Raw genomic sequence first — 16,159 nt, forward strand, 5'->3', positions numbered from 1 at the left:
TGGTGAGAGTTGCCTGTACTCATTCACTTAACTTAGTTGTTAGATGGCTCACACAATGGCATTATTGTGTAACAGGTGACAGAACCCTCGATCACCCTCTTCTAACTGACTGCCAGCTTTAGAGAGAGACACTGAACTACTGAGTGTATTGTAATAGCTTCCCAAGTGCCAAGGCTGGGCTGTGTCCAATCCATTATGGTCATGTGTTTCATGAATGGTCTTCAAAGAACAGCCCGGTCATTTGCTAGGATATGTAATCAGATGGCATCTGATGCCTTCTGCTTTCCATTTCAAACTCACTCATCACATACATTTTCTACACACATCTGCATTCAAAGGCTGAATGGCATTTTCATCATTTCCCAAAGAGCTTTCCATGAGGACCAGAGGGAAAACCATAAACTAATAGACAGATGCATCATGTTAGGAAGGGTGTCAAGACTTTGCTTTAATCAGTACACAGTCAATATTCTCCATCATGAATAACTAATTAGCTTCTCAACTCTGTTCCTCAGATGTCACTGCAAAAATCTATCTGAGGAATGTCATCTGCCCTTAAAGAAGGGACAAGCATCGTAATTAAGTTTTAAGCTATTTCTTCAGCATGAAGCTGCCATGAAGTGTGAAATGACTATAATTCACATTTTTAAGACCCTGAATTTATTATCATCTATTTTTCTACTCAAGGTTAGGGTTATGGCACTCGGATTGTTGAAGGATTCAAATTCCTCTGTGCTTTGTTATCCTGGAGTATGTCTGAGCTTAAATGCCAGGCAAGGAAAATTATCATTAATGAATCAGGTTGTATTTGTGAAAAAAATATCCCAAAGAGCTAGAAACTCATCTTCCTTTGTCAATAGGAATTGGTGATAAAAGGTATAACTGGGTAAAAAAGAACTTGGCATTCTTCTATGAATTACGACAACCATGGCTGAGAAGATGAATGGGAGCTGGAGGCCAGGCGCTCCGAGCTAAGCACAGTTCTGCTGGAGCGTGACCAGTGCACAGCCCATAGACAAAAAAGGAATGTGAAGTTTTGAAACTGCTGTCGGGAAATAAAATAGAAATGGATTATTCTCTTTTGGAAATGACTTATTATGGATAGAAAAAAGAAAGGCACAGGCTAAATAAGTGCTTAGACAATCCTGGAGGCCCGGGGAAAACTCTGATAGCCCTCTTTCACAAACACTGTGTTGGAGGCAGTGACTGAGCTTTATGCTGACTGAGCACACACTTCTGAGGGGAATGGGTTTGTAATGGTTCCAGGAACCCGAGACCCCTTGTGCTCAATGACAAAGGTGGATGACATCTCAGTCACTGAATGCAAAAATGAAGCAGAAGAGTAGGGCACTAGGTGTGTTTGGGACAGGGGAACGTTAGGAGCCTGGGGGTATGCCAAGAAAGATCAGGAAGAGAAGTTTAACCTAAGAGTTGAAAAGTAAATAGAATTATCCAGAAAGCCAGTCAAAAAGAGTATTTTAAGCAAAGGGAATAGCAACATGGAGGCTGTCGCACATTCTTAAGCAAACAAGCCCACCTTCAGCAGGAAGGCTGAAGCCTACAGGTGCAAAGAGAGGACTTCCGGTTAAACAGTGAACTGAAGAACCCTCCTCTCCCCCTCTCTTCTCCTTCCTGAAATACTAATACAAGGGCCATAAATGGACCTAGAGAAAGGACAAACTCACAATGATGAAGAAAAATGGGAGAGATTAAAAACAGAGGAAAGATGTCGACCATGCTTTGCAGGTTGGAGAGCTGACAGCAAATAGTAACTTCAGAGCAGATATCAGGAAACAGAGCTGAGAGCCTGTGGCTTTGGTGACAGCTAAGCTGCAAGCGGATGCAAGCTGCAAGATCACGACCAGGCCCAGGAATCAGAGCTACCAGGTGCCGAAGTGGTTAGGAGGGTCTGGTGGGGCTGCTATTAGGAAGACTCGCTGGAGTCTCTGTGGGAAGCTCTCAGGCCCTGAGAGCCTGTTTCTTTACTGTTTACACCCTGGCAGTCAGGCTGCCCTCAGTGGAAGACACAAAGTTAACTCTGGTCTGTCTAGTTCCAGGACAGCTGAGGGCATCAGTACTGGATGGATAAAAGTGAGTTAAGTGAAAACCTACATACTGAAGAGTGAAACTTCCCAGGCCTCATCCTCTGTAAACATACTGATCACAAGATTTCTCCCAAACAAGAGATTAGGATTCCTTTCTGAGGAAACTAACCAGCCCCCTCCCCCAATATCTACGGATTCTAACATTTGGGGTCATCCATCTAAAACCACAGCAGTTCTTCCACCTGAAATCCTACCAGCCAGCAAGACTCATTCATGCCCACAAATCTTTCCATCAGATTCTTAGTGTTTCACTCTTAAAGACAGGCTCATGGTGGCTCATGCCCGTAATACCAGCAGTTGAGGAAGCCAAGGTGGGAAGATTGCTTTAGTTTAGGAGTTCAAGACCAGCCTGAATAACAGCAAGACCCTGTCTCTACAAAAAACAGAAAAATTAGCCAGGTGTTGTGGTGGGTGCCTCCAGTCCTGGCTACTCAGGCAGGAGGATCACTTGAGGCCCAAAGTCTGAGGGTATAGTGAGTGTGATGATACTATTGCAGTCTAGCTTGGACAATATAGTGAGATCCTATTTAAAAATAATAATAAAATGAGTTGACATCTATGAATAACCAACCATTTAATAAAGTTCCAATTAGAAATCTATAGACCTGACTAAAAGAAAAGAACAGAAGAAACTTGAAAGAAATTATCATTCAGATAAATTCAAAAAGAAAAGAGGAGACAGTATGTCTATAAAATTAATATAGGATGCTATAAAAGGGAACCACCATAGAATAAAGAACTTTGGAAACTAAAAAATGGCAGCAAGAATTAAAGGTTCAGTGGAAGGAATGGAAAATGGAGAGGTGGAGAGGGGAGGGAGAGGGAAAAGGTAATGGGAGATGACAGATGAGTCACATTAAGGTTATAGCCAGGCTTTTGGTTTCAAATTTTATCTTTAAGTCAGTGGGAGCCACTGAAGGACAGCAAAGAAAGGAGTGACATCTGGCCCAACATGACACCTAGTCCATGGGTGGGAAATGAGAGATGAGGCAAGTTTATCTGGTTCTTTCTCAGATCTGATTGTCTAACTCTCATTTACCTTATAGTCTGATGAGCCATGGAAAATTCTGGATCAAGGAAAAAAAATTAAAATCTCCATTGGCTGATATTTTTAAAAAATTCACTTTTGGGCCAGATGTAGGGCTCAGACCTATAATCCTAGGACTCTGGGAGGCTGAGATGGGTGGATTGCTTGAGCTCAGGAGTTCAAAACCAGCTTGAGCATAAGCGAGAACCCATCTCTACGAAAAATAGAAAAACTAGCTGGGTGCTGTGGAGGGTGCCTCAACTACTGGGAGGGTAAGGCAAAAGGATCCCTTGAGCCCAGGAGTTTGAGGTTGCTGTGAGCTACGCTGACAACAGGACGCTCTACCCAGAACAGCAGAGTGAGACTCTATCTCAGAAAAAAAAAATGTACTTTTGGTTCTCTACTTATTTCGGGTAAAAACTGTTGCCAGCTTGTTTCTCTAAACTCACATTACTCTTTGTTTTAAAAAGATTATAATTGGATTAAAACAATTAAGCAAGGCTTTGTGTTGATACACCCAGCAGGGCCATCATACTGAAGGGGAAAAAGGGAGACACAAAAGCATTTGTGTGTTTCTGAAGAATAACAGAACAATATACCCCATACAGTTTACATAACAAACGACAGCAGCTGACATTTTAATCAAGACAAAAACAATAATAAAGGCACAGCGCTCTGTTTTGAGGCAGAAGGCAGCTCCAAGCCGGCTGCTCTGCTCTGAAAGACTGAGAGGTTAGCACTCACTTTTTAAAAATGTCCTATCTATCCTGACCACATGGATGAGAGTGCAATCTTACACTCTTCTGTTACAGTTTTATCTTTTTGGATGCTTTTTTCATATTTTAATCCTTTATTAGAAAATTAATTTAAATTATATAATCTGAATATCTAGATAAAAGCCACTTGTCTGGGATAATTACAATGATGTTGTCATGTTGTCCCTCCCAAATTCAGATGAAAATGGGCTGATTGAGACAGGGACAGTACTAGGCCTTGCTGCAGAAATGTATCATTGATGCTTGTAGCTTTCACAGTCCGGTAATGTTTAGCAATGATTCTGAGAAAGTCTTATGAACTGTTTAGGTTCTCAGGGCATTTCTTCCAATACCTTCCAATAACTGAGTTTAAAAGCTTAAAAGCCACTATTGGGGAGGCTGTTCAAAGCTTTAGTCATAAACTACAGCTCAACTGATGCTGGTTCAAGACCTGCAAAGAAACGAAAATCACTAATAGCAGGTGCCTATGATGGATTATGAAAGCATTTTTTCCTTTATTATATTCATGGTTCAGAAGGGAAGACTCATGGCCTTTAAGGCTTGGCAAAGTCTCATAAAACACTCTGGGACTGGCTAATACCCTGTACTGAAAGCTGGTCAAGTGACAAACCATTTTTATCCATGCAAAGCCAATAACATTTCTTTATTGTTCTTATCTGATTTAATTTTTTGCCCAAACTTCTGCTCCTTATGAGTTGTTGGTAAGAGTTGAGTTGAATTTATTCTGGCAACCTCTCTGTGATCCAAAAATTTAAACTTATTCTTTAGGATAAACAGTCTTTCAAATTTCCTTTCCTTTTTGGGGATATCATTTTGAAGATACAGGGGAAGGGACTTAGGTAACCCCCTGGTGATGGGAAGAAAAAAAATTCTGGGAGATGATGTAGTTCCTGTCTGCATCAGGCATCTGGCTAGTAGTCCATGGTGAGGCCCTCAGTGGATGAATTCTGGTTGGTTCTCTCTGCACCCACTCAGCACACACAGAATGTCTGCTATGAATGCTGTTAGTAGATCACGAAGTTTAGGCAACCCTCCTATGCCTCCAACAAGCTGGACTTTCTCCTTTAGAGCCTTTGGCCCCATCACAGGGTGTCTCCCTAGAAGCTGCCAGCCTTTACCTTCCATTCCCCATCTACATTCCTCAACAGCGCTCCATGGGGGCCCTTTTACAAACCATCCCATTTCTTCCAGGAGTTGGAGATTCAAGACTGCTGACCTGGGCCTGTTGTTCTCTAGCTGCATGACAGTCCAGGTGGGGTGGGACCACCCTGCACATTGGCCTCCTCCCAGAGTCTCAAATGAAAATGTACAATGACGCTTGGCTGGAGACTTTTCTTAAAACCCATGTAATTGGCTTTTCCCTTCATGACTCAGAGGAGAGAGGTGCCCAGCATATGTATATTCTGTCACTTGCTTTTCCTGCGTTTCCTGTCCCCTTTCCCTGTACTTCACCGGGGAACAGAAGGGAAAAGCTTTCCATTTCCTTTTCCTTTCTCCACGGGGCCTCTCCTCTGTCCTGGCCTCATCTTCCCCTTCCCCCAAGGCCATCTGCTTTCTATCCTCCCGTAGTCTCCAGTGGCAGAACTACAGTGTACAAAAGTGATGAATGCTGAACACGTGTGTTTAATATCTTCAAAATATAATTTTAAAAAACATTTGTAAAATAAGAACTTTTGATACATAGGTCAAGGGGGAAGCTGAAAATATCTCAAGTATTGAAGCTTCACTTTTACTTTGTCCCATCTGTTTCCCTTTCTCTGCACTAAGAGAATCATGAAGAGAAGGGCATCCTACAGAAATGCTGGGGATAGGGGAGAAAGTGGACATAAGTAGCTAAACTCATTAATGCTAATGGAGATAAAGGATGAAGGGGGAGATGTCTTTGGATTAATAAGTATTGAAAGAGAAGCACCATGTATTAGTTTGGGGAATTCTAACAGGACAACATGAAAACCCACTGGACCACATTATGCCTTAGTTAGTGGCTTTCAGACATTTTAACTGTTTGAAATATCTGTTTTCCAGGCAGATATTCCAGAATGTCTGCAGAGGAAAGTTGTTATAAAATCACTCGTGTTGTTGGCAAAATGAGAAAATAGAGAGGCGACACAATGACACACCAATGCAGTTAAACGTTTTTGATTTAAAGGACTGTCTGCTATTCTAAGGTTATGTTTTCACTACTATGTACAGGAGGTTGTTAACAGTTGATGTCAGTACAGGAGTTGTTTTGATGTTTGGTTTTATCCTCAATTGACAAAAAAAAAAAATCAGGCTACCATGACTTGATGGAAACTTTTTACTGGTTGATGAAATTTTAACCTCTAGGAGCTATTGTCTGAGTTCTTGAACCCTGATTAAAGACAGAGTCTCCTCCCCAAAGCTAATACTTGTTAAGCTTATGTTCATGGAGCTTTTCTTATGTTCTAGGTGCTGAGGCTAACAGAGCTTAAGAGATCTGCCGAAATTTGAAAAACAGGTAGGGATTGGGGCCCAATTCACCCTAGTACAGAATATCAATAAGGCATAGGCTATGGACCAAAATGGACACTGTTCATGAGTCTTCCAATTTGTAAGGACTTTGAGTAACTGTGCTGTTATCTGGTCTGCTAGATTTTTTCACTTTTCCTTTGAGTCACTTCAATACTTGTGCTATATAAGCAAACACTTTTTAATTCTAAAAATGTAAAGCAAAACTAAAAAATACATATAGTCTAAGTCAGGCATCCTCAAACTACGGCCCACGGGCCACAAGTGGCCCACCTAGGACATTTATCCGGCCCACCGGGTGTTTTTGCTGCTGCTGCCTGTCCTGCTTAGCAGCCAACTCATCCTGGGTCCTACAGTCCGGCCCTCCAATGGTCTTAGGGACAGTGAACTGGCCCCTTGTTTAAAAATTTTGAGGACTCCTGGTCTAAGTACATAGAATACTGGGGGTAGAGAGAGGAGGAAAAGGGGGATTAAGAAAATTACAGAGCATGTCTGTAAAATGTTCAGAAAGGAGAACATTTAAGAATTTCTGGGGCTAGGTGTGGTGGTTCACACCTGTTATCCTAGTTCTCTGGGAGGCTGAGATGGGTGATTGCCTAAGATCAGGAGTTCTAGACCAGCCTGAGTCAGAGCAAGACCCTAGCTCTAAAAATAGCCAGGCGTTGTGGCAGGTGCTTGTAGTTCCACCTTCTTGGGAGGCTAAGACAAGAGGATTGCTTGAGTTCAAGAGTTTGAATTTGCTGTGAGCTATCATGCCAGGGCACTCTACCAGGGGCAGCAAACTAAGACTTTGTCTCACAAAACAAAAAGAAAAGAAAAGAAAAAAAGAATTTCTTCTACAATTCAATGGTATTGCCTATATACCACGCACTCACAGCTAAGAAGCTCAGTATCCACTCCTCTGTATGTGTGTGTATCTTTCTATCTCTCTTTGTATGTCTGTTTCCCTCTCTTTTTTTAATATATGTGTTGTACAGGTTGAGTATCCTTTACCCGACATAGATGGGACTGGAAGTGTTTTGGGTTTTGTACTTTTTCCCAGATTTTGGGATATGTGCACTAACTGGTGAACATTCCAATCCAGAAATCTGAAATCTGAAAAGCTCCCACAGCCTTTGCTTTGAGCCTTATGTTGGGACTCAAAACACTTTGGGTTTGTGGTTATTGCAGATTTTAGGTTTTTGCCTGTGGGATGTTCAACTTGTATGTTTTTAAAAGTCAGACTATCTAATATTTTTGGTATTTTGACTTTGGGGGTGGACAGTATTTTACCAAGCCTTTAATTAATCTAGCCCTTGGGCTCTGACAGACTGTTTTGATAGCTTAAATTCATAAATCAGTGGGAGCCAATACATATTTTGTTGGCATAGACATTCTAAAATAAAATTAAAGAAATAAATTCATTTTTGTCAACTTGTATGAGCCTTTTCTAATCCTTGTTTCCCTATGATATACACAGACTTTAAATCTCATACTTTCCCAAAGGAGTTCAGGTTTAGTACTTTTCCATTAAAAAAAGAAAAAACCCCAAACCCCTATAGAATGTTGAAGTGCATACTGGGAGTAACAGATGTGTATTAGAATCTTTCTGCTTTATCATTAAAACCCTGGTAATATTGTGGAGAAAAATAAACAGTAACAAGTAACGTTTTTATTTATTTTGAGCTGCAGAACAGGATTGAGATTAGTGAATTTTTCAGTCCTAAATTATGTGATGCACTAATTTCTGACATAACAATCCTTAAAGTCTTTTGTAACCATATCTAAAATTGCCTCCAAACAATTTATACAAGAATATAGTTGTCATAAGGACACTTATGTTATAAATCTCCATTTATGTAAATACCCAGTAATGTTTCAGGGAACTCCAGAAACAAGTCAGTATATGTGCTCTTATACTAAATGGTGCCAGAAAATCATTCCTTTTGAATTCTAAGACCTATGTATGTATGTATTTATTAAATGTAGTGGCTTACCATAGCAATAATCATTTATCATCCCTAAGGTTTTATTTTGTTTTTTAGACAGAGTCTCACTCTGTCACTCTGGATAGAGTGCTGTGGTGTCATGGCTCATAGCAACCTCAAACTCTTAGGCCCAAGTGGTTCTCTTGCCTCAGCCTCCCCAGTAGTTAGGGCTATAGACAGCTGTCATGATGCTTTCTTTTCCCCTATATTTAATAGAGATGGGGTCTTGCTCTTGCTCAGGCTGGTCTCAAACTTCTGCGCTGAGGCAATCCACCTGCCTCAACCTCCCAGAGTGCTGGGATTACAGGTGTGAGCCACTGTGCCTGGCCTCTAAGACCTTTTTATTAGTTTTTACCTTGTCTGTCTTTTTTTTGATCCAGATGTCATTTTCTTTGGATAGCCTTGTGTCACACTTTGAAGTAGATTTTGTCATTATCTGTGTTTCCTCTGGCTTGGTTCCTATCTCCATCTTATCACACTGTACTATATTTTTGGTGTTGCATTTTTACTGTATTCTACTTAACTATAAACTATTTGAGCTCTCATTTATTTATCTCTGTGCCCCAAGTGTTTATCACACATCTTGACTCATCATAAGGGTCCAACAAATACTTGGTAGACAGTTCTGGACCTTCAAGGAGCTGGATAATCAGGTCACCATCCTTGTTATAAATGTATATAATGTAAAGAACATCAGCACCTTCGCTGAGTGAGGATGGGAAGACGTTTTGGCTTCTTGCTTTCCTGTGGTTCCTTCCATGGTTTGGTAGATATTTGGAAGACCTACTTCACTATAGGAGTAAAGGTAGTAAGTAGTCTATATAACTTTCTTCCTTCTTTTCACATCTGCCATGACAGGTGTCTGGGAAATAAGATTTCATAGTCTACTTCCTGTTCTTGTAGGATCAGAATCCAATAGGGAACTTCACAGTTGAAAGCAATCTGTAGAGCAAGGCAAGCATTCAAAGGAAGCCTCTGTTCTTACAGCAAATACATATGCAAAACCGAATAGCCTATCTCCTGTTTCAGATCATGAACAGCCTAAGATCAGTGAGTTTTCCATTTCTCTTTATGTAGACTTCAGGAGAAAAAGAAAAAAAAAAAGAACAACGACTAAGTGAACATTTAATATATTCATATTTTAAGATTGTGAATTTATTAAAATCCAACTCAAATTCAACGTTAGTTTTTCTTATTTCATGGGAGGGGGATGGTCTGTGGCATATTTTTAAGTATAGCCTTGAATCTAGAATATGTCATTAGTTCAGAATGACACTGCAGGGGTAAAGTCAGTGAAAAGTGCCTGGGATGGAGAGACCTTGGTAACTCTGATTATTTACAAACTTGTTAAGGAAAAGTGACAGATAGAGCTAGAAATGACATGGCTTTTTACAGACAGAGATCCTTCATAATTAGCATGAGGCTGTATAGTGATGTTGGGGCTCAGAAACCAATACACCCAAACGATGGCACCCCAGTAGGCTGATTCTTTTAAATGAAGGGCCCATGGAGGCCAGCAGACAGAAGCTTTTCTCCGAAGTTCCCTTATCTGCCTGACGTCTGGACTCCATAAGGAAGAGAACAATTAACTCTGGTCTCTTCTCTGAGTTTTCATTAATAGAACTCATATCACAGAAAGAAAATTGAAATCTGTCAACACACCTAGACAGACTTTTGTCATAAATCATTGTCTCCTTTGCAGGTCCAACAGACTTTGTCCCAGGCCATTGTAGGCTCTCCAAATGCATTCATTTTTCCCTAAAAAGCACTCTCTATTCCCCAAATTGCTACCTTTCCCCAATTTCCCCTCTCCCATGAAAACAGCATATAAGCGTCTCTACCTCCCTGGGTCATGGGTCATCATTCTTATGCTATGTAGGTTAGAATAAAATGTGCATGCCATCTCATATTAACCTGCCTGTTGTCAGTTGATGTTCAGTGACTGTCCAGAAGGTGAAGAGAGAAGTTTTCCCGGCCCCTACAGTGGGTTTGCAGTAGGTGTCTGATCTTAGCACAGTGCCACCACTGAGCAGTGGTCCACCTTCACTTCACCTAAAGAGCTCACTCATCTCCACCTGCTGAACAGGGCCAGGAACCTCACTTAAAGTATTTACTATACTTTCTTAGGCCTAGAAGACACACCAGTGTGAATGTGGCCAAGTTAGACTGATCCAGTGCTAACATCAGAGGCCAGAAAGTTAAACACCAAGTTCATTAATTATTTAGTCCCCATCCAAGGTCAATACCAATCCAAAAAGTAACGTAGAACATGGCAGCATTAAATAACAAATGTGAAACATTCACAGACATGCTGCTCTGGGCTAATGTATCAACTACAACTGGTTATCTTTTCAATTGGTGAGAGATTCTCTTACAAACTACCATTAAAAATAAGTTTCAGGCTCAGGGCCCTTAGCTTAGTGGTTAGGGTGCCGGCCATATACACTGGCACTGGTGGGTTTGAACCCAGCCCAGGCCTGCTAAACAGTAATGACAACAACAACAACAACAAAAATAGCTGGGCATTGTGACAGGTGCCTGTAGTTCTAGCTATGGGAGGCTGAGGCAAGAGAATCGCTTAAGCTCAAGGTTTGAGGTTCTGTGAGCTGTGACACCATGGCACTCTACCGATGGGACTCTGTCTCAAAAAAAAAGAAAAGAAAATTTCAAAAGGAAGGAGAAGCTAATCTATAAAGTCTAAGTCCTTGACTCAGTCCAGGCTACCATGATTTTAACAACAGGGGCAAACAAAAGAAGAGTTTTAGAGTGACATTAGAAAATATTTTTATGCTTCCTATAAGAATATTTTATTTCTAGGTTCTGTAGAATACACTTATAACTTTCAAATAAGCAAAAGAAATGAAACAACTGCCGAAATGTTTATCTTGTTGCACTAGATTTAGGAGATTTACTTGCAAATATTGGTGGTTTAATTTTTTAAGTAAGTTTCGAGGTTTCCTATAGGTTGTGCATAGACACTCTCATTACGGTGATAGCAGCATATGAGCAGATACTCTGGTCTATGTTCTTTGCAGTGTGGTTTTCTAATGTGAGCTAATGCATGGAGAGCTACCTTTTCATTTGTTTGGGTTGGGCCAGGTTTGTTTTTTAACTGTAGAAAATTTATTTTAAGGCTGGGCATGGTGGCTTATACCTGTAATCCTAGCATTCTGGGAGGCCGAGGTGGATGGATTCGCTGAGCTCATGGGTTTGAGACCAGCCTGAGTCAGAGCTCACCTCTAAAAATAGCTGGGCTTTGTGGGGGGTGCCTATAGTCCCAGCTACTTGGAAGGCTGAGGCAAGAGAATTGCTTAAGCCCAAGAGTTGGAGGTTGCGGTGAGATATGACGCCACGGCACTCTACCGAGGGTGACAAAATGAGACTCTGTTTCAAACAAACAAACAGAAAACAAAAGACTTATTTTTGTTCCTTAAAGTCAAGTTAGCCTAAATCCTTTCCACCTATATTTCCCAAGCCTTCCACGTAATGGAAAGCTTGTTCCTTAGGGGGGGAAATAAATCTGTATTGTACTTAGAGTTCAGATTCTTTCAGACAGTACTTTTCTTAAGGCTGACCAGCACAAATTCCTGACTATCTCTGTAAGAAATGTTCTCCTACAAAGGGCATAAAAAAAAAAGCCAGCCACTAGCTTGTCTCCAAACCGCTCTTACATCACAAACATGAGGGTTCACTGCCCTCTCTGAGAATAGCTCTCTCTCCAAGAGCCCTAAAACACTAAGCAAATGCATTTACTTAAAAGTTTCCAGCTCTACCACTTTATATGAAACAAAGGATCTAGCTGACAGAGAGCCAAGTAACTTCTGGTATGTGGAAGCTCTGCTGAAAACAGTTAAGGCAGTAAGGAGGACAACCTTGTGCTATGGTGTGAAATCTTAAAAATATAGCCCACTATAGGTAGGATTTTGCTATGAAAGGTTCTCATTCCCCACCAATTATCTTCTTCTTTGGGGTTAATTTATTTTGCTATATTCACAAAGACTTACAGGCTTACAAAAAGCACTATGGTTTCTGTAATGAGGGGATCTATTTTCTACTTACTGAAAATGTGTCTGATATAAGAAATACAAACTTCAACATAGCTCCTGCTGTTTTCGCAAAGCATAGATCTTGAGACGGCAATGTGAAAAAGTTGACATAACGTATATGATGCAAATACATTTGCCAATTTTTTTTTTTTTTGAGACAGAATCTCACTCTTTTGCACAAACTACAGTGCCATGGTGTCAACATTGCTCACAGCAAATTCCTGGGTTCAAGCATCCCCTTGCCTAAGTAGCTGGGACTACAGGCATCTACCACGATGCCCATGAATTTTCCTAGATTTTTAGTAGAGATGAGGTCTTGCTCTTGCTCAGGCTGGGCTCGAACTCAAGAAATTCTCCTGCCATGGCCTCCCAGAGTTCTAGGATTACAGATGTGAGCCACCAAGCCCAGATCATATTTGACCATTTTTGATATCTATCATGAAAAGGTTATTCAATGCCATTTAATGGTCATTTGTGATTTATAATTGGTTTTAGTTAGAAGAACTACCAGAAGTGAAGAAAGCCGGTAAGCACTGAATTCTTTGCAGTTATAATTATATCAGTACAATAGAAACAGCAGTTATGTGTACATCGACATGACTTTTTTTATGTATTCCATTTTGTGGGCTGGGTGAGGACTGTTTGGTGGCTGGACTGGTTTTTACATTGCATCTCTATGACTGCTTGTCTGTCTGCCTATCTATTTATCTATCTGTTATTCTTTTTGTTATCCCTAGTTGCCAGAGAGTACACAGATTCTCACAGACATCCTCTGCTAAAACAGCACACTTAACGTATTTGAAGATTGAAACCAGTATGTGGAATATTCACAGAAGGAAGTTCTAGCACCACTGCCCCAAGTCAAGAAGGCTTGTTATGTAGAAAACATCTGCCCTGGGTTTAGTCTTTAGCCTCTTTTATGTACCCCTTTTCTTTGAGTTCATCAGCACAAATTACCAGCTAGCTCTGGAACTGGATGGGTTTTGTTCCCCAGACTACAGCAGGAAACAATGAATGAATCCAAATCTCCTAGTTACAAAGCTGGCAACAACCTCTTATTACAGAGTCTTGATTTTCTGAAGTTCTTAGAAAAAGTTTTCTTGTGGTTGCACCTTATCTTCCAGTCCTCTCCAATTCTCCCAATGTATGTATGCATTCATGTGGTGACACTAGTATTTATTCAAAGTGAATCACTGGCCCCTTGCCCAGAAAAAGGCAAGAGCCACTAATCAATGCAAACCAAAGTCAGAAGTTTACCTTAGTTCCTTGAAGGGGTCTGCCCTGACATTAGGTGTTTCTATAGATTTAGGGAACACTGTGCCCTCCGCTCCTGTAAACAAAAGAGAAAAGCAAACAGAGGTTGGAGATGTTGGAGGCGTCACCTACAGGCACAATCAGTACACTGATGGGAGCTAAATGCAGCGAATCCTTTACACCGCCCAATACCCAGACATCTTCCCACGGACTTTGAGGCTCCACGACAGGGAATCAACTCACGCAAATAGCATTTGGAAAAAATGAGAGAACTTCTTTTGAATTTGTGCTTGCTGAGATCAGAGTGGAGCCATGAGGTAAATTCCATCTTGGCTTCTTATAGAAAAAAGTATCTACAAATTGTAAGGTCTGATTCTAGTCTCTCATAAGCTATTAACAGTTAGCCAATAGAACTGTTCCCAAACCAGCAGCTGCAATGCAGGGTACAACACACAACACCTACGACTTCTAAGCAGTAGGGTAGATGGTAGAGAACAGAGGAATGTATTGGCCTAATGACAAGCAAAAGTTTTCCAGTAAATGAAGTCCTGTGCTATTATCCCAAAAAGTTCAGCACAACAGAACACTATGAGAGATCATTTCAAGTTTGGTGCTTTTACACTTTTATTGACATTGATCCTGAACCCAACCTAGGCATTTAGCTCTTAACTGTGCACTAAGCGTTTATCTTTACAACTTGTCAACACCAGCTGAAACTTTCCAGCCATAAAGACAGTGATTATCTGATATGTCTGCTTCCAAAGTGTTTTCAAATCATTTAAGCCTCACTTTATCACAGCCAATTGTGCTGGATATTAGTTTATCAATTAAACTTAGCTAAGGCAGTATCCTTTGAAGTGAAGGTCTTTCTTTTTAAACATTTGATACATTTATTCAATGCTATAAGGAGGGGAGAATAGTACCTTGCTTTCATGGTGCATTCTTAGAATTCTCCTGCATTGTTACATGAATATAATGTCTAGAAATCCTCTATTATCTAGAGCGAGATATCTTAGCATAATATCTGTTACATGTTTTCTGTCTAGAAATCCTCTATTATCTAGAGTGAGATATCTTAGCATAATATCTTGGTATAATAATGTATCTAGGAAAATGGTTTGGTTTCTTTACTTTTGTAGCAATATAGAAATATTTAATCTTTTGATGTAATAGACTATTGTAGGGAAAATCAGAAGTAATGCATCTATTTAAGATGTATGTGGTCATTGAAAGGATATCTTAATAATAATGAAGATGTTAATCTAAAGAAACATTTATAGTGGCTACTATGCTGGAAATCCTCATATGTATTTCACATGTACTAACTCATTTTTTTTCTCTAAAACAACCCTATAAAACTGACAACTGTAACAGACATAGAGACATTAACTGTGGGGCCACTGAAATCTTTCTCAGCCCATAGATGCTCTTTCTTTCAAGACTCCATATCATTTTACATCCTTCCAAATAGATGAATTCACACATAAAAATTTTACAGTTATTTTGATGTACATTTCATAAGAACGTTCATATTTTGTTATGCATAATTTATTCGTTGTGCTCTTGAGATTTAAACTTTATTCTGGTTGGCGGAATAAGAATGGATTGGATTATAGACTATAATGTACCTTTTAGTAAACATGTATAACGTTTGGATTTGCAGAGTATACATTCCACATCTCCAACATTTTTGTGATCCTTTGAGGACTGTATAGGCTGCAGGAACTGTGAACCTGCTCGGGATGAAATGGCCCTAGAAAGGTCACAGGACAGTGAATGTAACACGTTGGGATGCAGTCCCAGATGGTCTGATATGCAAGCACACGCCCTTAACTACCTCTTGGTACCATCTCCAGCCTGTACCCATAACATAATTGTTAAGTATTTGTGTATCTAAACATAGAAAAGGTAACGCCTTGTGCTACAACATTACAACGGCTACAATGTTCGCAATTTTTTAGCTTCTTGTGGGACCACCATCATATATATGGCTGGTGATTGACAGAAACATTGCTATGTGGTGCATAACTACCTATGTGTGTGTGTATGTATGTATGTGTGTATCTCAATAAAACAAGGGCAGTTATTTTTGTTTATTTACACTATATAGACTTTAGTTCCAGCTTGTATCTCCCTTCCTTTATCAAGAGTTCTATAAAAACTATAACAGAAATATCTCAATTCAAGTTAGCCTTAATTGCCTGAATTAGTCTATATCACAATTAGTACAGCCCATGGGCAATTTTAATATTTGAACTGTTATTTGGATGCTGTGATGCTAAAGGTTCCACCCGTTTGTCATGCCCACTCCTACTGGAATTTTACAAGGCCTTCGAAGCCCGAGAATATCTATTTTACAACTTCTGACTATGCCAAGTAGGTGCGCATAGTAGGATACATATGAAGATTTATTCGTACCAATTATCCAAAAGTGAGGAATGATATTTTCTCATGTCAAATGCGTCTAAAATGCCTGGTTCAGTTTCTTTATCCC

The 16,159-nt window shown here is 40.1% G+C and overlaps 1 protein-coding gene across 1 annotated transcript in view; it reads right to left on the minus strand.

Moving 5' to 3' along the window:
- The window catches only part of SGCD (sarcoglycan delta), a 404,526-nt gene that overhangs the window by 71,637 nt on the left and 316,730 nt on the right, over window positions 1-16,159 (minus strand). Inside the window, exon 7 of the mRNA XM_003782008.2 lies at window positions 13,669-13,741. Coding sequence (XP_003782056.1) covers window positions 13,669-13,741 — 73 coding nt within the window. The remainder of the gene's footprint in view (window positions 1-13,668; window positions 13,742-16,159) is intronic.

The sequence above is a fragment of the Otolemur garnettii genome, unplaced genomic scaffold (assembly GCF_000181295.1).
Source record: "Otolemur garnettii isolate 467f Iridium unplaced genomic scaffold, OtoGar3 scaffold00003, whole genome shotgun sequence".
NCBI lineage: Eukaryota > Metazoa > Chordata > Mammalia > Primates > Galagidae > Otolemur > Otolemur garnettii.